General features: G+C 37.9%; 1 protein-coding gene across 2 annotated transcripts in view; it reads left to right on the forward strand.

Annotated features, from left to right (window-relative positions):
- The first annotated feature begins 1,578 nt into the window (after positions 1–1,578).
- The window catches only part of LOC134667954 (5'-3' exonuclease PLD3-like), a 78,151-nt gene continuing 54,052 nt past the window's right edge, over positions 1,579–25,677 (forward strand). Inside the window, exon 1 of one of the 2 annotated variants that reach the window (XM_063525383.1) lies at positions 1,579–1,925. In XM_063525383.1, the coding sequence (XP_063381453.1) occupies positions 1,662–1,925 (264 nt within the window). In that variant the 5' untranslated portion in view covers positions 1,579–1,661. Of the gene's footprint in view, positions 1,926–2,673; positions 2,819–25,677 lie in introns of those variants that run through there. The other variant, XM_063525387.1, reaches the window with a different exon arrangement.

Consider the following 25,677-nt stretch of genomic DNA (forward strand, 5'->3'; position numbering starts at 1 on the left):
AAATGCTTGATATTCTTACTCCGCCCGGCACTTTTGAACTTTTTTATTTATTGTTTACATCACATTTGTCACTGTATCACTGAGAATCCAAATCCTGGTCTTCTGACTTCTGTGCGGACTCTCGCGCCAAGATAACAATACCAGAGCTGATCTTCGACCTGCTGCGCCATTCTAGGTAGGTTTCGGCCGTATAAATGGAAATAAACAATTTCAATAACAAAAAGTTTCTCGGAGCCGATGCGTAAGCGTTGACGGCAGCGCCATCTTCTTTTCATCTTCTTCTTTCTCATCTTCTTTTGTATTTTGCATTTTGCATTTGAAATAGTATTATCAAGAAAGTATTTGTATTTTGTATTTAAATACTTTTTATAAAGTATTTTTCGCATCTCTGTGTAGGTATACCTATACATTTCTCAATCGAGAACAGTTTTGAAATTAATTGGTTAAGGTAAGGTGGCGTAAGACTAACATAGATTAGTTATTTTGCTCGCGGCTAGACAAACGGTATGAGGATTCCATACTAGTGATAGTGTTACCTCACCTTACAGTTTTCTTAAATGTTTTACATTGTCAATGTCATTTGTTTTACTTCGTCGCATTTAATGCCCAGTTACCTAAGGGCCACTTGCACCATCCCACTAACCCGGGTTAACCGAGTAAACCTGGAGATACCACGGTTACCAGTACAATTTGACAATGGTTTAACCGGATAACCGGCTAACCCCGGGTTAGTGGGATGGTGCAAGTGGGGCTAAGTGTTTCGTGTTAGATATTGTATAAAACCCTAATTGTTCTACGTAGAGCGTGTGGTATAAATTGGCCGCTACGACAGAGGTGTTGAAAAATATCAATGGGATCTCACTTACTAATGTGTCAAATCTAGCTACACTTCTTCGTTCAACGCCAAACTGACTAAATTCAGTTAATTACTTAGTTAGATTTCCATATATTTTGAACGATACTCAGAACAGCACTATTAGTTTCAAGTTACCAATATCCGGACTTTTTTCTGAAAGCACTCTCAACTTAACAGGTTACCTATACGATATCCGAGTTTAATATAAAAGGTTAGCCTTGAGCGGTTCTAACGCTAAACTGACGCGTGTACAGAATCAATTTAAAATATTCATTCAATACGTGTTTTTAGAAAGCTTTTGTGATTTAAAAATAAATTGCAGTCTTACTCATGCATTAGGTAAATAGTTGAAATAGCTTTTATATTTTACATTTAAGTAGTTAGATATTCACAAAGTAAATTGAATAGGTAGATGTAGATATACCTACTGCATGTAATTGTTTAATTATAATGTAATGCCCGCATACCAGAGTGTAAGTGACTGATGATGATTATAACATCTTAAAATTTCATAATAGCTACGTATTTCAATAAAATATGTACCTATATATATTTTATTAATTAAATATATATGGCATCGTGTCAGCGCGCTATTATGTATCGTTTAAATTCTTAGCAAAATTAGAGTTGATACACCTACAATACAAAGTGTTTATCTTACACAGCTCGAGGCAGCCCAACAGCGTGCAACAAAACTTTTTACCGCGCAAGTCCGCCTGTTTCTTACAACACATGAGGTTGAGGCACATTGGTCCCGCCGCCCGCCGCGCTCGCTCGTGCCGCCGCACACTCGCGCGCGTAAACCATGCCTTCCTGGTGGGACTACCTCCACTTCAACCGGCAATACAACAATAAAAGAAACCTAGAAGAAGGACTCTTCCAAATCGCGTCCCAAACCTGTAACATCCTCGTCAAAGTGAACAACACGAATAATATAAACTTAACAAGAAATAATCGGAGTGACGAGTACGGTTGCGCCGGACCCCCTGAAGGCAAAAGTTCCATGCAAATTTGCATTCCCAAGTTCAGAAAGAACTCCTTGACGGCCGGCTGTAACCCTGGACTCTCGGTAAGTGTCAGCGGTTGCCCTTGTGTGATAATACGTAAATTACAGGTACTTAAAGAATATTTTTGACATGAAATCGATAGGTTTACGTACTTGGAAAGTTGAATTAAAAATAACAGTTAACTATTTTAGTTTGTGTTTGTGTTGGATTTAACAAAATTAGACCTTATGCTTAAAGTAAGAAGAGCGGTAAAATCAGGATAATTAAAGGGGTTGATGGATTCTAAAAACAAATAAACATCGCAAGTTTTGGAAACTTGTTTGCTTGCCTGTTTTTGTACAGAGGAATAATATTGCTCTAATTTTATTTACTTATTAATAGTAACATAATATGTTCCTAATACGAATTAATAAGTAAATAAAATTTTATGTTTGTATTATTAACTTTTAATAATTTTCAACTTCTTTTTTTAGCTTTTCTACAGCTTACAGTAGTAACTTAGTACATTTTCTGTAATCCTTGTTAAGAAACTTGATACACTCTCATTATTTTACATAAGAATTTTAATTATTAATAATTATTAATTTATGGTTCAGGAAAACCTGTTTAAAGTGTTTAAATGAAAAGTTTTAAAGTTAATAACATACAGGACTAACTAATATGCTATGTGAAAAAAATAACGCAAAAAGAAAAAACAATGAATAGCTGCATTAAAAATGTAACATCGAATGACTATTATATCAGGACGCTTCACTCACTCGCCGCTGCCGCTGCATTACAAACAAAACGTCTATACCTATATTGCTGACCCGTCCTTCAGTTTAAAAGATGCACCCATAGCCGTGCATCACTTTTCGCGACGCGTCCGTCCACGTACCGCCACGCACGTACAAATTGCCAAAAACTGGCAAAAAGTGAACAGTGACACACAAATAACAAGCTGATTCGGTTTGAGGTGAGTTTGTAAACTTAGTTTCGCATTTTATCGCGATGCGACCGTCCGTTTATCGATTTTGAACTCAAAGACGGTCGAAGTCACAGTCGCTAACCTTGTTCCAATTATTTTATGTTTTATGCGTTTGTGTTTTGGGGTTTTAGTCATTAATCGTTACGTGTGAATATTTAATGGTGATAACTGATAAGCGATCGCCGACGCAGTTGATTCATATAGCTATTGTCCTAATTCAGAAGTTGATAGCTGCATTGTTTCTCTGACACACATTAGCTCGAATTACTAGTACACGGCCCTGTACTCAGATATATGTAGTTGTGCAGGATGCTATTCTTTCCTTTTCAGGCACTTAAATTGGCCCGTTCTGTAGGGCTATAATTTAGTGGTAAAGCTTTTTATTTTATGTTGGTACCTATCTGCCTAGAGTTTTCTTTGAATACAATAACTAGGTAAATATTTCTACAGACAGACTAAAATTTAAAGTCTTGTCGAAATTTAGAAGATGAAGTACCGAAGGAAACTTCACTATAAATAAACCTATAATAATATACTCGTAACTCGTAATGCTACTACTCAACAAGTAAATTATAGTGATGTAATACCGACTATTGATTTGGCCGACTAGCCGACTAGCCGACTAATCGGCGCTCGAATGGCCGATTAGTCGGCCGACTAGTCGGCTAGTCGGCCAGATCATTAGTTTCGTATAAGTTCACGTGAAAAACAATAGTTTTGCTCCTTTTGTTGCGCTATTCATCATATTAGCTTGGCTAAAAGGTGGTCTCTACAGGTTCAAAGACCTCACAAGAATCCTCGTTCAATTTCTGTCTTTAATTCTTTTATTTTACGATCCTGAGCAGACCGTCAGTACAGCTTGTAGGAGGTATTTCCAAGGCTCTATTTCCCGTATGAAGTCGCCAGTTAAGAACCTATCCCCTCAGCGTCTTCACGAGTAACGTCTAGCCCTCACGAGCCCTGTCTAAGTCTCTAAATTTTGCAATAACATTAATAGTTCCTCATGGCTCTACCATTAAAATTAAAACAAAAAAACAAAAACTGAATAACAATAAAAATAATTAACTGTCGAAATTGCACATGAAATTACATGAGAATCAGTTGAGATCGACCTGTAGAGGAAAACACCAGCCCACCAAAATACGATAACGATCAAACGGTCAATTATTTATATGAACAATAGTTTTCGTATGCATCCTGAATAGTTATTTTAGTAAAATAAACATAAAACATATGGTATTCTTTCACTAATAAAGTGCCGACTAATCGGCCATTTTTGCCGACTAGTCGCCGACTAATCGCCGACTACAAATGTGGCCGGATAGTCGGCTTTCCCGACTAGTCGGTACATCCCTAGTAAATTAGCCTTACGAGCGAGCTAACTAAACTACGCCTCCCATAGAGATAACCAATTAAGATGCATTTAGGATTCTTTATCTTAATAATGAGAAGAGTAAAAGCAGAGAATGAGACAAACAATAGATAGTCACGACAGTGTATTATTTGTTGTTTAAGCTAAGCTTCGCCTCCCCATAAAGATGACCAATACCTTATCTTAGTTTGCAAATGCCGGCCGTCACAAAGTCAATGGACGGCAATAAACTTTATTAGGTAAACCTGAGCTAACCTTTTCTTTTCAACACCCACATTTTTAAGTGCCATCCTATTGGTCATCACTTTTCTGACTGCCTGCAAGACGTTTTTTAAATGATTTTTGCCCTTAAGGTGGATCACCGCGAATGTCCCCGATTGTACATCACCATGAAATAGATAGTAGGTAACGACCAAACGGCGGAAATTCTATGGTAATGGTAACAAAGATGTGTTACGATAAGTATTTGGCCACTTTGGACGTAACTATCTATTATGCTGATTATACCTACTAATCAATTTACGAGACACTACGGCGCGGCTTGATTTGACAGCTTAAGATTTAAAATTAATTAATTAAGTAAATTTAGTCTCAAAGCGCTTGCTTTGAGATTTATTATAATTTATTACCAGAAAACTGTTAAGTAGTTGCTGCGATTTTTACTCCAGTCCTTTTACGAACCGTCCTTGGTACTGTCAGAAACACACTTAAGCATTGGCAGTCCGGCAGTCCTCGTAATAAATTTAACGACCTAGGAATGAAATGTTCTTTTATAGCAATAACAAAGTGAACTTCGCATGCATGGCCATTAGCATTGCCCTTGAAACAGGCACTTTCTTTGGCATAAAAATTTAATGTACGTATGTAGTTTTAAACACAAATGGTCCAATCCAATAAAAGAAAATAAGTGGCTCAAATTGGGTAGGCACAGGCTTTGCTTATTAGGTTCCAATTACAATTTTTTTTATTAGATTATTTAAATTACTAGCGACCCGCCCCGGCTTCGCACGGGTTAACAAATTATACACCTAAACCTTCCTCAAGAATCAGTCTAAATATTTATAGTTGAAAACCGCTTAGCATCAAAATCAGCTTAGCAAAAGCCTGGTTAGCCCGGTCCCTGTATGTATGTAAAACAATTGTTTTCTAGTCTAATTAGACTGCGACTGCGACATATACTTTAGAAGTTTTAGAACACGAAATGTAGAGATATATCTCTATTCGAAAATAATTCTAGGGTTTAGAGCGATGTTTCATCCGGTACTACCGATGCTGACTGTACAAAACGGCATTTTCATCGATTTTCCTAAATTGTTACAAGCATTTCGGAAAATACCTAACTCAATTTAATTCGAATACAGTGTTGACTGACAAAATCAAATATAAATGGACTCGACATCGCCCCTAGGCTAATATGGCTATCAAAGTTATGAACATGATCAAATTAACACTCCCATATTTGCAAAGTAATAAGATATAGGTACGCCATATTTAATTAGACAGCCGAGCGAGTTTATTTACATCAAAGCCTATATAGTTAATTATTATACCGGGTGTGGCCTGTAATATGAGCAAAAAATTAAACTGTAGGCTGTACTCCTCATACTGACCACTGACCAACATTTGTTCAGCGACTTTTAAAAATAACTTGTGGTTTGATTTTTGATACACTTTAAAGTTTATTCTAAGACGCAATGTATTGCGAATTTTGTTATGTTTAAGGCGTGACAAGCAACGTCAATCACAATGATATGGCGTGGCGATGGCGTCCATTGAAGAGAATATTTATTTTTTATGAAAAATAGGGAGTCTAAATACTTCATAATTTTTAAAAGTTGAAGAACATAAGTGTCACCGTTTGAGGAGTACAATCGATGTTTTAATTATTTGCTCATGTTACAGTCCACATCCGGTATAGACAAGGAATATCTACCTATAGATATAAAGTTGCGTTTTTGTTAAACTTTATTGCACAAAATACAAAACTACTCTACAAAAGGCTGACTTAATGCCTAATAACATTCTCTACCAGACAACCATGTCTGTGGAACTTGCATGAAGTGTCATTAGTCTTAGCTCGGCTCGACCTCCATATCATAGACCCGCAGCGGTAAAAAAATATATGGGTTTGAGGCCTTATACTCGCTATGTCACCCTCAAAAACAAAGATGCAACGAGCAACGCTACGATGTATACTGGCAGTCTGTACTGTAATTATACGGCGCGATTAAGCGAGGTACCTTTTTCTGTGGAACGTCACATATCTTTACTATTTCATATCTAGTGAATCTCTAATTCATTTCCCGAATCGCGATAGTCTCTCATTTTAAGCAACAAGATTTCGTGGATCTTAGCGGCTACCGCGAAAACCGAAATTCGCAATTTGCGGGGATCTTTCTCTTTTAATCCAATGAAGGCGTAATTAGAGTGACAGAGAAAAATCCCCGCAATTTGCGAACTTCGATTTTCGCGGTTATAGCCCTTATTTAAGGGTGGTATTTGGACAGATGGAATACCATCCTGCCGGCGTATTATGGATGGCTTTATCCATCTTTATCCACGTGATAAAATAACTGTCACTTTTTAACACCGTGGGATAGAAAGTGACGGACACTGTTTTATCACGCTGTCACGTAGACAAGAACGTACTGAGACTACTGAGCAGCACATACCTAAGTAGAAAGAGGCTATTCCATTTATAGTGTTCCTTAAGTAAATAGAGCCTGAACTAATTTAGCGAAGCTTCGAGACGTAAATATAGCTTGTTTTGATTGTTCACTGATACAATGGTGAAACAGAGTCTTGAATGTGTTTATGTTTGTTAAGTTTATGCTAAGTTATCAAGTTTGAGCCAAACATTCGGTCAAACGCGTTCTAGCGGAGCTCTATTAGAAATTAACATCATTATGTACCTATGTATATTAGGTACTAATACACAAAACTCAAAAAACTGTCTGGGGAAAAGTACAGTCGGCAATAAAAGCTTGTATAAAAAAAAACATACGAAATTGGGTGTTTAAAAAAAATTTAATTTAATCTGTTTATTTCATAAAAAAGCATGCATATTTAAAAACTTAACTACTAATCTTAAATTTTTTAATGTTCTTGTAATGTTTTTTTGTTATTTAACCAATGGTGCTGACTATTGCACAAAAGAAATATACCTAGCACAGATTTTGGCTCTAATTTGTCTTTTCTGTTCCCGGAAATTAAGAATACCTATATAAAATGTCTTCAAATTTATAAATGCCTTAAGGTTTTTTTTCTTGAGTCCGGTTTCAGTCACGAGGTTTTGCTATCTCTATAATATTATAACATAAATTTTCGCCAGCGTTAAAGTCCGTAATTAAGGCTTTAAACCGCTGCCTTTCAACAGCCGCTGTCGCCGCCTACGCGAGCATTTTTACAATATTTGCCTGTAAACTTAGCCGTTGGAACTTTTCTTTAATTAAAAAAAGCTATTTTTTCTTAGAATCTTTAGAAGGCCTAAACCGGTAAAGTTAAAAAAAGATCCCTACATAATTACCTTTATTTTAGTTTATTTATTCACTTTAAATTTTAATATAATTTTTACATTCATGCCACTATTGGAAACCTCTAGGGTTTATATGATAGTTGGCGAGATCGCGCGGTCCAATCCGCGTTTGCTTAATACTATTATTACCTTACTATTTACTTGCTTAGTACTAGCTATATGCTTAGTTCTGTTGTGTTTCGGTAAACTTAAATTAATCTATAAATATCAAGCTTCTATTTTATACATTAGTCTAGACTTAGGTACTTAGTATTTTTTTAGGATTGCCATACATTTGCCTTGATTTTCAACAGTTAATGAGATCATACTAATTAGGATCATACTGTAAATTCTTAGGTAAGGTGTTTAGTAGTAGTAGTAAAATACTTTATTGTACAAAAATAAACATAAAATATGAAAGAACACACATAATTAGTACAAAGGCGAACTTACCCCTGATACTTGTTTAATATACATCCCTACCTACATTAACTACAGTTGAAAAAATATATTAATTCGCCTCTTTCGGGTAAATAAATTAAATTGAGTAGGCACATCACTTCTGTCCTTCTGTTAAGGTGTATTCGGGTAATACCGAATGTCGAATAGGTACGAAATTCAGATGAAAATCACCCTTAATTCCATCATAATAAAAGTCTCTTTTCGGAATTATCCGACAGTTTTTGACATTCGGAATTACCCGAGTAAACCCTACTTTATTATCATTGTTGGAGTTTATCAGAATCAGAATTAATAAATATTACCTTTATCTAAAATGGCGTCAGATTGCAGTACCAAAAAATATTTATTAGTTACCTATACTATACTGGATGGCCCAAAAATATAAAATACGTTGATAATGATGAAAATGATTGAAGTTAAAATTTTAAAGAACATTTTGTAAAAGTAAGAAAATATTCCGAAACAAACTTTGTCAACGTATTTTTAGACATGCCTGTAGTATCCTATGTAATTATATAAGGTGGAAGTACTAGTGCTCGACGCTGCACTAGTATTCGACATGGGCACTTTATGTCAAAGTAACATAGGTTAAATTTGAACCGCAAAGATTTTTTCTGCATCCAAATTTATTCCTTGTCACTTTGACATAAAGTGCCCATGTCGAATACTAGTGCAGCGTCGAGCACTAGTACTTCTATACCTTAAAGCTTTTACATATCACTTATCTCGTCTTCCTTTTCGATAAAGACGCGTGAAACCTATATAATGCAAGTTCAATCATGATTTCCTAGACTTTGAAAGTAGGTAATCGGATTAGGGTACCTACATGGGCGTGGATTTACGTCGGCTTAAATAAGCATCATGCTATTGTATGTAGGTACTTAGGTACCTACCCTAAGTGGGACCTATTTATAGGATTAACTTTATACAACGAGATAAGTAAATCGCCCGGCTTTGTCAAATAAATAGGCTGTGTGTTGGCTAGAAAAAGTAGTTAAGTAATTTACTATTGCCGATTACACAAATTAGTACAAATATGTAAGCTTTATTAAGGTACGTATAGTGTAATAAACAAGTTGGTTTCTTTTAAAAATAGTTATTGATTTGCTTCTAATAAATAAATTACCCTAAAAACTACTCGACAAAATAGGGACATTTAATTTAATTATTTAGGTACTTTCGAATTACTTATATAAACTAGTACTTAAGGGTTATTGACGTACAATTTTAATTAGAATATAAAATAACAAATTCAAATTTTTTTAACATCTCTGCAGCTGCTAAATAGGTAGACTATTCGAGTAATGAGTAATGGTGCATCCATCTTAACTTCCAGAATTCTCAGGATACCATTGCCACTTTCACTCCTCTACATTACAATCCAAAATCTTTTTAAACTATTTAAGAAACCCGCAAGTCAGAAGAATGATGAAACGTTCCTAGTGACACAAGTAGGCCAAGTAGTGATCGATGTGTCCATTTAGGCGCTGCTTTTAAACCGCGACAATACAACGTGACACAACTTAGTGCCTATCGGCGACATTGTTGGCTCGCTCTGAAACTCACGGCGAGCCAGTGATGCGTTTAATACTGGGAATTTGCAATATATTTGGGAATATTCTTCATATTATAGGTAGTTTAAATTAGTACTAATTTATTTGTTTAATTTTTAATTCTAGTAATATAGATGGTCAAGCAAATCTTGTCAGTAGAAAAAGGCGCGAAATTCAAATTATCTATGAGACACTATCCCTTCGCGCCTACATTTTTCAAATTTACCGCCTTTTTCTACTAACAAGATCTGCTTGACCAAGTATATCTAATAATAATAAAATAATAATCTAGTTGATATGTGTTGGATTATAATAAATATACAACAAATATTCTTCATGTTTTGGGAAAATTACATATTTATATTTGTGGACATTACCTTATTATTACCAGACATTTACGCCCAGAGGGCCTAGCCAAGATGTCAATCGTATTCATCGACAAACGCCAATTGAAAAACTTTATAGGTACTTTTACGATGAATGCAAGGCTGCAACAAACGAACATTTCCATGATCATTTATGTAAGTTTCGTTTTGCACTTGGTTAGGCACCCAGGCTCGTTATTTCGCTCACTTTAAAACTCATTGCTAGTGAAGTAGATAATATTTCGAATATTTTTTACCGTTAATATCGTGAATACGCTTGTAATCTTTCGACATTTTTTAAATACCACCTATTTCAGGCGTGGTAAAGAAATTGCGCGATAAGTAGAAGATAGCTGTTAAGACTAAAACTAGGTATAGTTTAATAGGTATATTATTACATAAAAATGTGTCTTACTTAACATAATACGAATCCCCGTAAATGACCAAAATGACGTCCTACCAACCACATCAGTTAAACAGAAGACCTATAAAAGAAATGAGATAAGTAACTGGCACTTGCCCCTACACACGCTGCTTGGAATAAGTAGGACCTATGCCAGGTTCTTGTCTATACGTCGGCGGCCGATCGTAAGATCAGGCATATCGTGAAATTCCTAGGCATATCGTGAAACGTGAAAATCTTTGACTCATTCTCTGAGTCGACGGAGCTCCGCTACGCGGGGCTCCTATTTCTGGGCAGTTTGCCCTTCGGGCATATGAAACAACCTAACAAACCTATCCTACCTATATATAGTAACAGCACCAGTCATGGGACATTTAAGAGGAAATTTGGAGTATTTATGATATTTCCCTTATACATGTAAATGGTCTACCGCTTAGCGTGTTAAAAGATGAAAGTCCTATCCGTCTTTCATGTTTTAGGCGTGTTGTATCAAAGATACTGCAATTAGTTTCCACATATTTAACAAATTAAAACTATGCTTTTTTTCTCCAGTCATGGACACCAAAGTTCCAGTAATGGGCCCCCGGTAATGGACGTGGATCCAGTAATGGGCCCCCTATAATGGACATTGCTCTATCAGTATAAAATATTGAAATGGGGAATAAATTACGGCAAAATAAAACAATTTTTGGTATAAGCTTTTATCGCTGAATGTATTTTTTTTTCCACAGCCAATTATTATTGAATTAGATCCATCGAGACAATTCTAATACATATACCCTAACACAATTAGTTAGGGTTTAATGCGATAAAGTTCCCATGGCCACCTCCTGTCTCCATCATCAGATCAGGTCCATGTTATCATAATATTGCATTATCATCCGATTTGCATACTTAATTACGTACTTACACGAAATTTCAACTTAATCGGAAATCGAAAAGTGGCTCAAATTCAGCTACCAAGATTGGACCCACACTAACTAACAGGGCAAGTTAAATAAAAGTTTGGAAAAACGATATTAATTTATCCGAAGTCCGAGAATACCTCCTGATTGACATATTTCTTAACTACATTTTATTTCTGTATTGTTTAAACATGAAATTATGGCATAGCAAGCATCATTCTGTCATTTGTCCCATCATAGGAGGTACGCAGTTTTACAGCTCCTATAATGGGATTGGGCCAAATACCACTATTTTTTTTACATCTGTGGAGTCACAACATAGTGTGTTGTATACCTTATCTCATGGTAAATGCAATTAACAAAACACATTCTAGTTTTCATCAAGTATTAATTAATTAAAATTTAATAAATTAACTCACCTCTCTTAGCGAAGTTGTTAAGCATTCGTAGTGGTATTTTTTTTCAGTGACACGACAACTTTTAGGTTGACGCCAATTTCTTAAAAAACAACCAAATTTAATAAAACTTCAAACTGAAACAGCTCTAGGACTCTTATTTATGATAATATACAGCCAGTGTTTATAAACTACTTTTAGATACTTATTTTAGAGGAATTATGTTTTTTTGTCCCATTACTGGTTCCACGTCCATTATAGGGTCCACTACTATATTGGTTTAACACGTTCGCGGACGCTCAGTCACACCAGTTGGACACCTAAATTTTGTATGGAAATATTGGGACTATTATAGCATTCCTGTCACTACAAATATATCTTTTAGGTTTGTATATGACGCGTAATGCTATGCAAGGCGAATGCTATGCAATCCGCGTCAATATGAAGTATATTTTTTATACGCTATGTGACAACAAATGCTATACAATTCGGATGCATAAGCATGTCTGTCACATGACGTAGTCAAGATGGGATTTTATATGACATCGCATGTTATAGCATTCATACATCGTGCTCGATGGACTTGATGGCTGAGACTTCTGACTTCCTAAGGGCGCGATTTTTGCTCTAAAGACTCATTTGATGACCTCTTCAAACAATTTTCTTCTTCTGTTTTGTTCCCTCTTTGCTTATCATTGTAATATTGAGTCCATCTCATACATGCCCCATGCCAAGCACGTTCGCTGTTCATTCGACCTCAAATTATGTGATACTACCTACAAATTATGCGTTGGAGACCGGCTCTAATCTAAAGGCCCAGTCATGGGTCTCATAGCATGTTGTAGAGAGCCGAGTTGCAATGTTGAGCTCTCTTAAAATGAGAGGTTTGTTCTTCTAGCTGTCCAAGGTATACGCAGCATTTTACGCCAACACTACTTCTCAAAAGTGTCAATATGTACCGCATTACACTTTTTCAGTTCCCTGTAACGCACCGCCGCGTTAAGTTCTGGACGTAAAGCGTCCACCACTTTTCCTGCCAAGCGTTGATTCATCCAACTTTATATTCTTTTTCGGATGCATCTGCACCAAATACAAGGCATGAAATATACACAGAATGATACCACAAATGCGTGTCATAAGGTGCTTACCTTGTGGGAGGTGATCATCGAGCGCCAACAGGCTATAATTCACAATTATATGACCAAAACTATGACTAGTAACGTAATTATTTCAATAATAGGTATACACATTCATGCCTCACTTTTTCACATTAATCGTTATCAAAATTTTACTGTAGTGTAATTAACAGCAAGTAAACACGTTTGTTTATTAAAACACAATGAAAAACTTAAAGAAATTGTAAGAAAAACATTGATTACGATTTTATAAAAATACGTCAAAATCGCTATCGCGCACGAAATTGACCCAAATTATATGTGACCACTCCCAGACGCACCTGCCGGGCTACTAAGGGAGCTGCCATACAAAGACGAATGCTATAGCATCCGCGTCACAGAAAGGGGGGCCAATTTGGAGACGTCACAGGATAATTTTTAACTTCGATAAAACTATGTAATATGGCAGTACGCATTATTTGACTCTGGTGACTGGTAGAGGAAAAGTTGATGAATAATATTATACTGTGGTTAAGCGGATTGATAAGCATTTCAACGAAGAAATTTAAAAAGAATAACGGATGCAATAGCAGGCGCGTCACCAGGAGGAGTACAAAAACGGATGCTATGCAATCCGCGTCCGCGAACGTGTTGTGACTATCGTCAAAACATTACACAGGAACATTACGATCTGCCTAATCTTACGATCGGCCGCCGACATATAGACTATCTATTGTTTATTTTTGCCGTGAAGTTTGATATCTTAATTCCATGAAACTATGAATGGGTCCTTGTTTATCATGAATTCACGGAACCTGTCAGGTCAATACGATTCCAGTACAAACTGCGTTGAGCTTTTATTAAAAACACAGAAATAAATAAAAAATAAATATTATTGGACATCTTACACAGATCAACCTAGCCCCAAACTAAGCAAAGCTTGTACTATGGGTGCTAGGCGACGATATATATACTTATATAGATAAATACATACTTATATACATAGAAAACACCCATGACTCAGGAACAAATATAAATTGTTTTGTAGGAGAAAATATAGATTGTTTTGTTTCCATATTGGTATCCTATAGATAGACTACATTTCCTCGCCCAGGGAATATTCCCAGGACCGGGAAAATTACCTCTGTATCTATACGTTACGAGTACCATGGCGCTATCCATAGTATCCATTTTATGGAAACTTAGTCAAGGTCAAAGGAAGTTCGCTTCTTGTCCAAATGGGTGTCGATTATTGTAAGGCGTGGCCTTGATCGTGACATTTAAACAACAAAGTTAATGGAGAAGTTGTAAATGTAGACACAAGTTGAGCAATTAGAAATAACTTTAGGTTTCATGGATCAAGTTTTGGTGAAGAAGAATATTTATTAACACGCCCACAATCGTACTATTTGAAATTAAATAAGTAATAGAAAATAATTTTTGTTTGTTTTTCTCAAATTCCGTATAATGGACTGGCTATTGGCCGCACAGTGAAAAATTTGTCTGTTTAGTTTCGGACTAACATTCTCTAAATGTCATGAAAACGTTCTTAGACCTGTGTGAGAAATATAACTACGTATATACCTCATTGCTTGCAGTGAGCTAAAGCTAAATGCGCTAATTGCACATTGTTTACGACCTCTATAATCTGAGCTGTAGAGGAAAAAAAAATTACTTTGTTATACCTACTTTTTACACAATTTTGACAATATTATATTATCTTATCTTCTCCTTGATAACCTTTCGAATTCGTGTAGGGGATCACCCCGTACTTATACATTGATGTTCATATACGTTTCAAAGGAAAGACAAATGAATATCATTAAGTTCGTTTATATTTAAGTACCTTCTTTCCTGAATGGCTCTTATCTTTTAACGCCATACAAAATCTCAATATGAAGAGATGATATCGTTTCCATTAGGGATTCCATTAATGTAGTATTAATTAGGAGAAAAAGGGAGTTTTACGAAAGCGCTTTTAAAGGCTTTCATGAAAAATATCACTTTAAGAGTGTCGTTAAAATATTCGTAGAAATTACGTTGCACGTCTCCGGATTTTCGGAGAAAATTTTATTTTATCCGGCACATAATAAAATTACACGACAGAAACTCCTCTTTGAGATTAACGCCATTGGATTATTATAATAAACTTTATATTAATATTCTATACATACTAAAAATATACATTTAGATTACAGAAAAACGTATTTACTGTAAAGTGCCTGGAATCACTCAAGCTTCATAAGTTAATAGGTTAATAGCGTACCCATACCCTTTACACGGGTCCATATTGGGTCGCATAATAATTGATTGTCCTAATGTAATGTTACGCATAAAACTCATTTCGCATAATTGTTATTGTGCTGGAAATATTAACATTTCTGAAAAATTACAACACAAACCTAACCTACCCTATTCTACACAACCTATGCAAAATATTTTCGAAAATACTTCCTGTTTCACCGGGAGAAAGAATATGTGAAAAGAGATTTATGCGTAACATACATACATTTGTATACACTAATAAATTGAGTAACAAATATAATTGAATATGCGTAACATTACATTATGACAATCAATTATGTATTATGCGATGAGGTAGGATCCCCCTTTACACATAGATGTATATTATAGTATCTACCTATGTATGTAGATCCTCATACTTCCTAAATATGTGTAGATGCATTGTATAATTTGTGTAGGTAGGTAAATATATACCTACAAAACTATTTTTACGCCACGGTAAATGTATTTTCTCAAAAATGGACGGCAAAGTCGACTTTGCCGTCTAAAAAATAGGTCGCGAAGCGCGTAGTTTATGGTCAGTCAAAAATTAAAAAGTTAAAAACATTGCAGTCTCGATTTTGGGACTGCAATGTTGCATACAAATTCCATTATTTGTCGAGTTCCAAACTTTTTAAAAGTTGAAATGACCATATCAAATGAAGGCACAGGCCCATTAAACAGCTGAACAGATGATTAGTACCGCGACTATTTAGATGTCTCAAATAGGTTGGCGTATTTTTGGCAGAAAAATACACTTCTATTTTTTTATTAAAAAAAATAAAAATGGCGGCAAGGGCTTTTTTCTGTCAAAATATATATGTAAGAACGTTGCTTTTGTAAAATATTTCTATGATATTTATATTTCTTGCACCATTTTTGAGAAAAGCACTATATATGACTCGGCTGGAAGGCTACTTGCTGGCTTCGGATTCAATTAAACGGACTCCCAAGGTCGTCCGTTTAAAACGAATCCTCAGCCTGCAAGTAGCTACTTCCGAGCCTCGACAATAATGTACTATTATATCCGTATCAGAGAAAGGGATTCAGAAATAGAGATTCCCAGAACGCGCCGCATTTCGCATTTTAAATTAAATTATGGCACCACTACGTGTTATGTACTTGCACAATAGCTCATAAATTTGTTATCTTTTAATAGTTCCTGTCATATTTATTTTTTCCTGTAGGTATATATTGCCTATTTTAATTTGATTATCATCATTATCATCTGTATTCCTTATTCGTTTTAAGTTAATTATAAGTTAGGTCCCCACTGAAAATCAGCGCTGCGGCTTATCGTAGCTTTTGGGGGTCCTTTTTAACGTCCATCATGTATGTTCTGTATGTAATTTAATTGGTTTGGTTTGACGTAAATAAATGTATTTTCTTTCTTTCCTTCTTTTTTTTAATAGCTTAGCACCTTTGCATATAAATTTAGTAGCTGGCGTAATGCAAAGCTTTTACTAAAATAACTGAATTGCAAGACCGAAGTGATCCCATAAGTGTTCCGTGAACAAAGTTTTGTACGGGACACTAATAATACAAATGTAATCTAATGATGTCTGTTCAGTCTCGGCTCGATATTGTGTTCTTACTATGTATGCTTTTCCTTAGTAAGTGTATCCGCAATTTGATACACCTGTACCTTACATGCGGGGTTCACATAACTATTGCAATGTCTTAGCTGCTATGTTCCAAAAATTGTTTTTGCATATAACATAGGTACCTACCTACATTTTAGCGTAGAGTATCTACACTCAGTATGCTCAGAAAATAGTGTAGTATTTTGATACAATATTATCCATTTAGATTATTTTTCAAGTGTTTTTATTAGGTATTTAAAAAGTGTTATTTTGAACGTCAAACGTCTATGAAATTATGACGTAGGTATAAATAACACACTTGCACTGCGTGTGCTATGAAACTCGTTTCAGACTTACCTTCGGTCTAACTTTAGAATCTTATAAACTACCAATATGGATAAATTACATGAAATCGAAATAAAATATCCTCTAGCCGCCCAGAGACCTATAAAAAGGTCTCTTGTTCCATTCTAATTTGAACTTTGTGTTGACAGAATAAAATTTCATTTTGCTTGGCAAGGTTTGACGTGTGGGCGGCTAGGGGATAAAGAAACTTGTTATTCGTATCAAATGTTGAACCATTTCCTTGATAAAAATAAACTCTTCCTTCAAGGAAAGTATCCTTTTGCGCAGTAGAATTTCATTACGAATACGAACCTAGCCGTACAATCATAGTTACTCTCTCATTTTAAAACGAAATTGTAATACAAAGAAATTAGAGCGTGTAGAAGTTTTACATATATAAAACTTATAAGCACTCTATATATTAATTTATAGCAACGGAACCTAGTACAGTCACTATCATATATATCGGAGCGGCCAAGGTGCTCACAAATATCTGAGCACGCCTCTATTGTCAAGGAGTTAGAGTGCTTGTTCAGATATTGTGAACACCTTGGCCGCTCCGATATATCTGACGGCGACTGTACCTGTGTAGGTACTTTTATTATTTCCGATCCGAGTAGGTATAATAATAGCCATGATTGAATTGATCCATGTTATGATTGTCCTATGGTAAAATAAATATAAAGGTATGTATGATTCCTACTGTTGATAAATAAATATATAATATATAAATAAATAAATAAATATTGATAAATAAATAAATAGTAAACTCCTTTATAAATAAATAAATAAATGTGAGTTGAATCTTAGTTGAAGAAACAATGAACAAGTTTATAACAATGCCCATTGTATTGTGCCCATTTAAATATTAGTCTCATATTACGTTGAATGATCGCCTAATTTCTTCAGTTACTCGTAATCGTGCGATTGCGTGCTACGCCCTATTATTGAGCCTAAGCGAATTTTACAGCTTTCGCTATAATAAATTAAAATGTTAATGCAATCGTTGGGCGGTTAATACAGATTAAATGTTAGTTACTTTTAATTAACAAACTTGCATTATACTGAAAATCTTAATTCAAGACCAAAAAAAGTAAGACAATGTTGACAATTTTTACTAACGCGTCTTGTATTTATGTACAACTAAGTAAATAACAGTACTTTTTTAAATCGTAGGTGTTAGCGACTGGCTGGCACGCGGCCTCCTTCGAACGTATTGTTTGTGAAGTATTTTAATTTGTGTTTGACAATCAGTCTGCCTGTCACCGCCTATCTATTAAGTTCTTGTTATTCTTTCATAAATAATTTAATTATAATATTTGTATAATATCTACGTGTTTCCATTATATCACCAATTCATCATACAGTCCACTTCACTAGCTATCATTTTGGTCCATTCTCGCCGTAGTTTTACCATTCCATCGAAATTCAGTTGTCAAATTTTTTCACGTAAGTCATTGTATATTTTCATTTCATTGTAAAACATTGTTTACATTACTTACGTACATTTTTCATCATGGTGGAAACACGTAGTAAGACAAAGGCAGACCCGACGGCTACGGAATCCGACCGGGTGCAGCGCGAACGGCGTGATCGTTCACCGCGCAGCGCCCGGCCGGGTTTAGCCACGAGTAACGAAGGTGCTTCGGCATTGCCTGGTAGTTCGAACATACAAACGACGGGCGACATTCCAACCAGCGCGGCACAACCGAAGCCCGCTGCCGAACGCCAAGATGCTCGAACTAGCTCGCTTACGCTCGCACAAGGCGATGTCAAAGCACCAACTGAAAGCGCTTCTAGTGTTCACAGTAAGCAATCGCATACCGTGCGCACACACTCAACGCGTTCTTCGGCGACCGTTCGCGCACAGAAGTTAGCACTTGAAGCGGACCTAATGCGGCGTCAGGTGGAGCGCGAGCGTGAACTCGCTCGACAACAGGCGGATCGTGATCGGGAGCAGGCGGAGCGCGAATTTGAACTCGCGCGTCAGCAAGCCGTGCTCGCCCGTCAACAGGCCGAGGCGGAGCGGGAACTCGCTCGTCAACAAGCCGTGCTCGCCCGTCAACAGGCCGAGGCGGAGCGCGAACTCGCTCGTCAACAAGAGGATCGCGAGCGCAAGCTCGCAAATCTCGAGTTCGAGGCGGAACAGACGGAGCTGCAAGCAAGAATCGCCGCTCTGGAAGCTTCAGATAAGTCTGCCAAATCTCGTAGTTCGTATTTTTCTGATCGCAACGCCGAAAGGCGCACTGCGACTTGGGTATCCGAACAAAATGCTAACATGACTACATCAGCAACTCATGGAAATATGCCTGGTGGGGCACCGATTGTCACCTCGAGTAACGCTCGAGGACCTAGTTTACAACCGGCCGCCACCGCCAACTCGGTATCTTTCAACGTGCCTATTGTCAACCAAGCAACCCTCTCGAAACCCACTCAAGCGCCCTTAACATACAACTACGACACAGTGGCACCACGACTACCAGTATCATCTGAACATTCCTCCTCAGACCCTATTACAAAACTAACCCAAGCTATAAACTCACTTTCAAACAGGCCAAAGAAGCCCGAGCTAATTACGTTTTCGGGTGAGACTTCACAATGGATGGCTTTTAAAAGTAGTTATGAACGTACAAAACGCAATTTTTCAGCTGCAGAAAACTTAGACCGTTTGAACCACGCAGTCCGCGGACAAGCATACCAGTCCGTCGCGTCGCTCATGTGGACCTGCGGCTCGCCCGACGACATCGTGAAGGCCCTGGAGCAGACGTACGCCCGTCCGGAACTTCTGGTCGCCCGCGAGGTCGCCGAGCTCCGCAACACTCCAAAGCTAAGTTCTCCTCAAGACTTAAATGGTTTAGCAAATAAATTGCGTAATTTTATTACAACGCTCACTTTGCTCAAACAAAATGAGTACTTATCATCTCCAGAGCTCCTTCGGTGCATTTTAGTAAAATTGAGCGAGCACACTAGATCTCGTTTTACAGACTACGCATCGGCTCACGCGCCAGAACAACAAAGTCTAACAAAACTTGAATTGTTGTCACAATTTCTCTTAGCCGAGGCTGACAAACAATTAAAATATAATTTTATTGCTGACAGTACAATTAAGGCGCCAACGCCACCAACGCATTCAAATGTACCACGCACTAATGCTCCAAAATTCCCGTTAAAAAAGGAAACAATACACGCTACGGTATCTAGCGGGAATACATCTGAGCATTGCGCATATTGTAATCAAGGATCGCATAAGATAAAAACATGTAAGAGTTTTTTAAAACTAACATGTGACGACAGATGGCGCTGGGTCCGAGAAACTAAAATATGTTACCGTTGTCTCAAGTCTAAGCCACACACGTGGAACAATTGCCGCGCGAAACGTTGCGGTGTCGATGGATGCCCTAGACGTCATAACGCACTCCTCCATGGCACAGAGACAGCCGACGGCAATCCCGACGCAGCTCCAAGCGGACAGAACATCTGTCTTCAGACTTCCTCTGTCAACCCTACATGTCCTGTCAATATAAATACTACCCAACAACATAACGAAATCGAACCTTCCGACAAAATCGCGAATACTACTGATTGTTCAATTAATGCAACAGGATCCTGCCCAACGACTTCACGCCCACATCCCCGAGGCCTGCTGAAAGTGGTCCCGGTTATAGTCGAGGGTCCTGACGGTGCGTTCGAGACAACAGCGATGCTAGACGACGGCAGCGTGTCATCTCTCATTGACGCTGATGTGGCAAAACGCATCGGCGCGAAGCCAACCCGCTCGGAGCGTCTTCGCATTGAAGGTGTTTGTAATATGACAGCGGAACTTGACGTAAGTTATGTTGATTTTTATGTACGCGGTCGCGACCGACCCGATCGTTACCTGATCGAACACGCGCGAGCCGTGGAACCCTTAGGGCTTCGCGCACGATATCCAGACACGATTAATATCACGGATTACGATCATCTGTCAGGTCTGGCAAACGAACTGTCATGTGACATTGCTTACCCCACCGTCCTAATCGGCGCGCCTGACTGGTATATATCCATAAGTCGCGAAGTGCGGTGCGGAAAAAAGAACGACCCTGTTGCCTCCAAAACCTTATTAGGCTGGGTACTCCATGGCGCACACTGTTTGTCGTCGAAGCCATTTGAATTTATAAATCACGTCACGGAAGATTTGGATACACTTATAAAATGCCAATACGACATCGACGCCTTGGGTATTACAAAAAAGGTCCCACGTCAAAACAGCGAGGATCAACGGGCTGTAGACATCTTGGAATCATCCGCTCACCAACTTGACGATAGCCATTTTGAAGTTAGCCTGCCTTGGAAGGAGGAGCTACCGAAAATTATACCAGATAGCTACCCACAGGCACTCTCATGCTTCAAGGCACTCGAGCGACAGATGTCAAAGGACCCAGCGTTTGCCGCATCCTTTCAACAATTCATAGACGACATTGTCACCTAAATATATCACCTAAGCGTTTATTACCTGGGGAGATACTATTGGGACGTAAATAATCAAGAATATTGAAATCTAAAATAACAATTTATTTAATTAACTCTAATTCTAACATACACTATCTCGTTTAATGTTTAAAGATAAGGTTCAATTTCTATATATAAGTAAGTCGTAGGTATTAAGTTTAGATTAAGTTTGAGCCTAGTAATTAAGTTTATAGCTTAGAGTAGTAAAGTAAGATTTTATTTAATAAGTTAAGGCGTTAATCCTATTTTAGTTAAGACTAATTCTAAAAATTATGCTAGGACAAGAGTGGGTTCGAAGCCTAGATTCTGGGTCTGTCTACTAGAGAGTTGGCCGGTCTTCCAGTACAATACCACACGTCCCTCGGGTGTGCGTAGCGTGGTGGAGATTGACTTAAGGCCAAGAGATGAGGCGAAGCCAAGGTCAAGGTCAACCAAGGTCAAGGTCATCCAAGGTCAACACGGAGGCAGCTCACGACGGTAGCTGAGCCATCGGAGGTAGCGCTTAAGGCTTCATCAAGCCCAAGGTCGTGGTGGCATAAATGCCAACCCGCAGGGAGTTCCTGGAACGCGTCCAATAGTAAAATTAGGCCTTTGTTCAATATTCGCCCTGGACTGGTAACCATCACACGCTAGCACTAACAAGGGTGGGTATTTATTTACAATGAAGCAATCATTTAGTGTGATGGGCAGTCCAGGTACATGAAAAAGCGGTGCGGTGAAACGAGCATCAGATACTGGCATAATTGTACTACAGTATGGCAGACAAGGTACTAATTTAATTAAAATAGCGGTTTGAAAATAAATTGCGTAAGCAAACCCGCAGGTAACGCTAGTATTAGGTTGTAGCAATATCAGATACTCGTAACATTACAAGAGGAAAGCGGTGCAGCACAGTAAAAGAGTGATTATATTTATTAAGCGAACCTTTCCTTATAAACAACGCCTACATGTGTTGCGAATTAAGCAGATATCTTTTATTTTCTAAAAACAAGCGCTGTAGCACATCTTAGGTATTATTTATAAGCAAAAGCAACACGCAATTAAATCGGGCAAAATCATCTTGCGAAGAAAAAGCGGAAAAGACAGAAATAGAAATGTAAGGATAGAAGAAACAACAGCCCTTTTATGCAGGAGAAAAGCTTATGGTCTAAAATTATGAAATTAGTATTATTTCTACAGCACTACTGATTCACATTAATCAATACAAATGTTTCCCACTATTAAACATGAAGAAATTTAAATGAAATGTATGGATAGCCTCGAATATTAACACGTGTACAATCTAGACAAAGAAAGTCCAAAGGTTACAGCTAGCGGTATTTCTCGGTTGCTAAGTTACATCAATTGGCTAAAACAACTTAGGCAGGTTAAAATGATTAATGCAACACTTACCCAATATGGGAATCACTGATTTTAATGTACTTAATTAAAATTCAAATTAAATATTTAACACGTCCGCGCAGTAGCGATCGCTCCGCGGACAGGATTTAATATAAGGAGACGCAGCCTGTGCGTAGTAATGCTGAGAGCGGAATGTCGCGGGCCGCGGCGCCCGCGAGCGCGGGGTCTCCCGCGGTGCGCGACGGAAGGGCGGGGTGACCAGCGGCCGGGACCGGTCGGCCGTACGTATATATAAAATACCTATCACAGCGTAGGATATCTGTCTGTGCGTTGAAGAAAGAATAGTTATTTTATTATTATACGTATGAGAGTATAAGTCAAAATTAATAGTAGGTGACAAAATATAAGTATTTGTTTACTATAAATACAAATACTTTTATTATTCAATGAGCGTAAGTAGTTATAAAATAAAGATATCTCAGGCAACAAATAACTTTGCGTGCGTTAACTATTTAACATTCACGTTATACGTGACAGTACCCCCTCTCTTCGGAATAGGATTTTTCCTAATAAAAATCCGCCTAAATCACTATGTTTAAATGGTTAAAACTAGACGTTGAAGTCACCACCCGCTTCAGTTTGGGGCATTCTTCTAAGGAACAGAATGACTCTGGTGAAGGCTTATTAACAGGGTGACCCAAAGCAAAAAAAAATCGTCACAATAATCTAACTATTGCTTAACTAGAACTAAGTAATTATAAACTACAGCCTGTTTCTATGAAAATTTACGAACGCAGCTGCTCAGATCAGACGGCTCTTACGTCACGCTTTCTGGCGGCGGTAGGGAGACGTATTCTTTCACCCGTCCCTACACGGGGATGTCAAATCAGGGTGTATAGGCCTTATTAGATATTTTAAAATCTTTAATATGCCAGGCACCTAAATCACGCCCTGACATGTCCTCTACTACATAAACTAAGGGGGAAAGTTTAGCCTTCACTCGACATTTCTGAAACTTGGGTGCAAGCTTCTTGCTGAAGTAAGCGCCCTTGTCACTCTGGAAATAATTTCGTTTGAAAACTATGTCCCCGACCTGAAATTCAACATCTTTGCGTCTAGTATTATACCTTGCAGCATTCTTTTGGTGACTTCGCCATAAGATTGTCTGTACACGGTCAAAAACTACGGCTAAATGTCCAAGATTTTCCGCATAAGGTTCTCTGGGAGCAAATATCAACTCGTTTGGGTTGTCATTATCTATGTAATGCGACCCGCACGTAACAAGTTGACGACCATACACGAGAAGCGCTGGAGTTTGGCCAGTTACTTCATTTGTGGAAGTATTCATCGCGAACTGAATTTTTGGAAGGTTAACGTCCCATGCTCTCTGGTCGTCTCCCACAAATGTTGATAAGGCGGTGACTATAGTCTTATTGTACCTTTCAACCGAGTTAATTTGGGGAGTGTACTTAGGAGTGAAGTGGACATTTGGTATGTTAAACTTTTTAAATAAATTATCCATCTCCCGGCTAGCAAACTGACACCCGTTGTCTAGAATAATAGTTTGAGGTACCCCGTGTACTAGGATCACGTTGTCTTCGAGTATTTTAGACGTAGCCTCAGCTGTAGCACGACGTAAAGGAAACATAAGGCAGTATTTTGAGAAACAACACATTACCACAAAAATGTAACTGTTTTGTTTCCTACTAGTAGGCAAAGGTCCAACTAAATCTACGGAAATTACTTGCCAAGGCCTGCGGCAGTCTTTAGGTCTGCCCATTTTACCAAGGGTTCCGTGGGTAGGGTCTTTATGAGCAAGGCAGACCTCGCAATTAGCGACATAATTGACAATGTCCACGTACATTTTAGGCCAATAATAAGAAAGACTGACGCGTTTGTATGTCTTGAAAACCCCGAAATGACCAGCAGTTGGTTCGCTATGGCACTTAGACAGCGCATCTACGCGTTGTTCCGAATAAAGGACCTCCTTCCAATTGAACTCAGAGGTAAGAGGATTCTTGTTTTTCATAAGTCTGTACAATTTATTCCCTTCTACTAAATAGTTCGGATAACTGGCCGGAGAGTTTAAACAACCCCTGAAGATGCCCAAGTACCAGTTATCAGTAGTGGCAGGTGGGGTAGTAGAGGTTGTTACAGCAGCTACGACGCATCTAGATAAACTATCTGGTATTACATTGTCTTTCCCTTTCCTATGCTTAATAATACAGTCAAAAGCTGATAACCTAACACCCCATCTAGCTAGGCGGCCTGTAGGGTTTGTCAAGGAGAGGAACCATTTGAGCGCAGAATGATCAGTAAATACAGTAAAAGTACGTCCATTCTCTAGGTAGCACCGCCAGTGCTCAAGGGCTGTAATTACAGCAAGAGCCTCTCTTTCCGTAACGCTATAATTTTTTTCAGGACCTGTAAGTGTTCGGCTCATGAAAGCAACCGGGTGCTCCACACCACCTATAGACTGACACAGCATAGCGCCAATGCCGTAGTTACTGGCATCCGTGTGGACTTCAAAAGGATGGTTAAAATCAGGACAAGCTAGGACAGGTGCCTGGACGAGGCATTTTTTCAAAGTTTCGAAAGCGGCAGCCGCATCAGTCGTCCACTCAAAGGGTGGTGACGACTTCTTAGTTGATGTAAGTTTATTGAGAGGCCCTGCTATGGTGCTAAAATTCGGTATAAAACGCCGATACCAGGAAGCAGCACCT

Source organism: Cydia fagiglandana, chromosome 10 (genome assembly GCF_963556715.1).
Source record: "Cydia fagiglandana chromosome 10, ilCydFagi1.1, whole genome shotgun sequence".
NCBI lineage: Eukaryota > Metazoa > Arthropoda > Insecta > Lepidoptera > Tortricidae > Cydia > Cydia fagiglandana.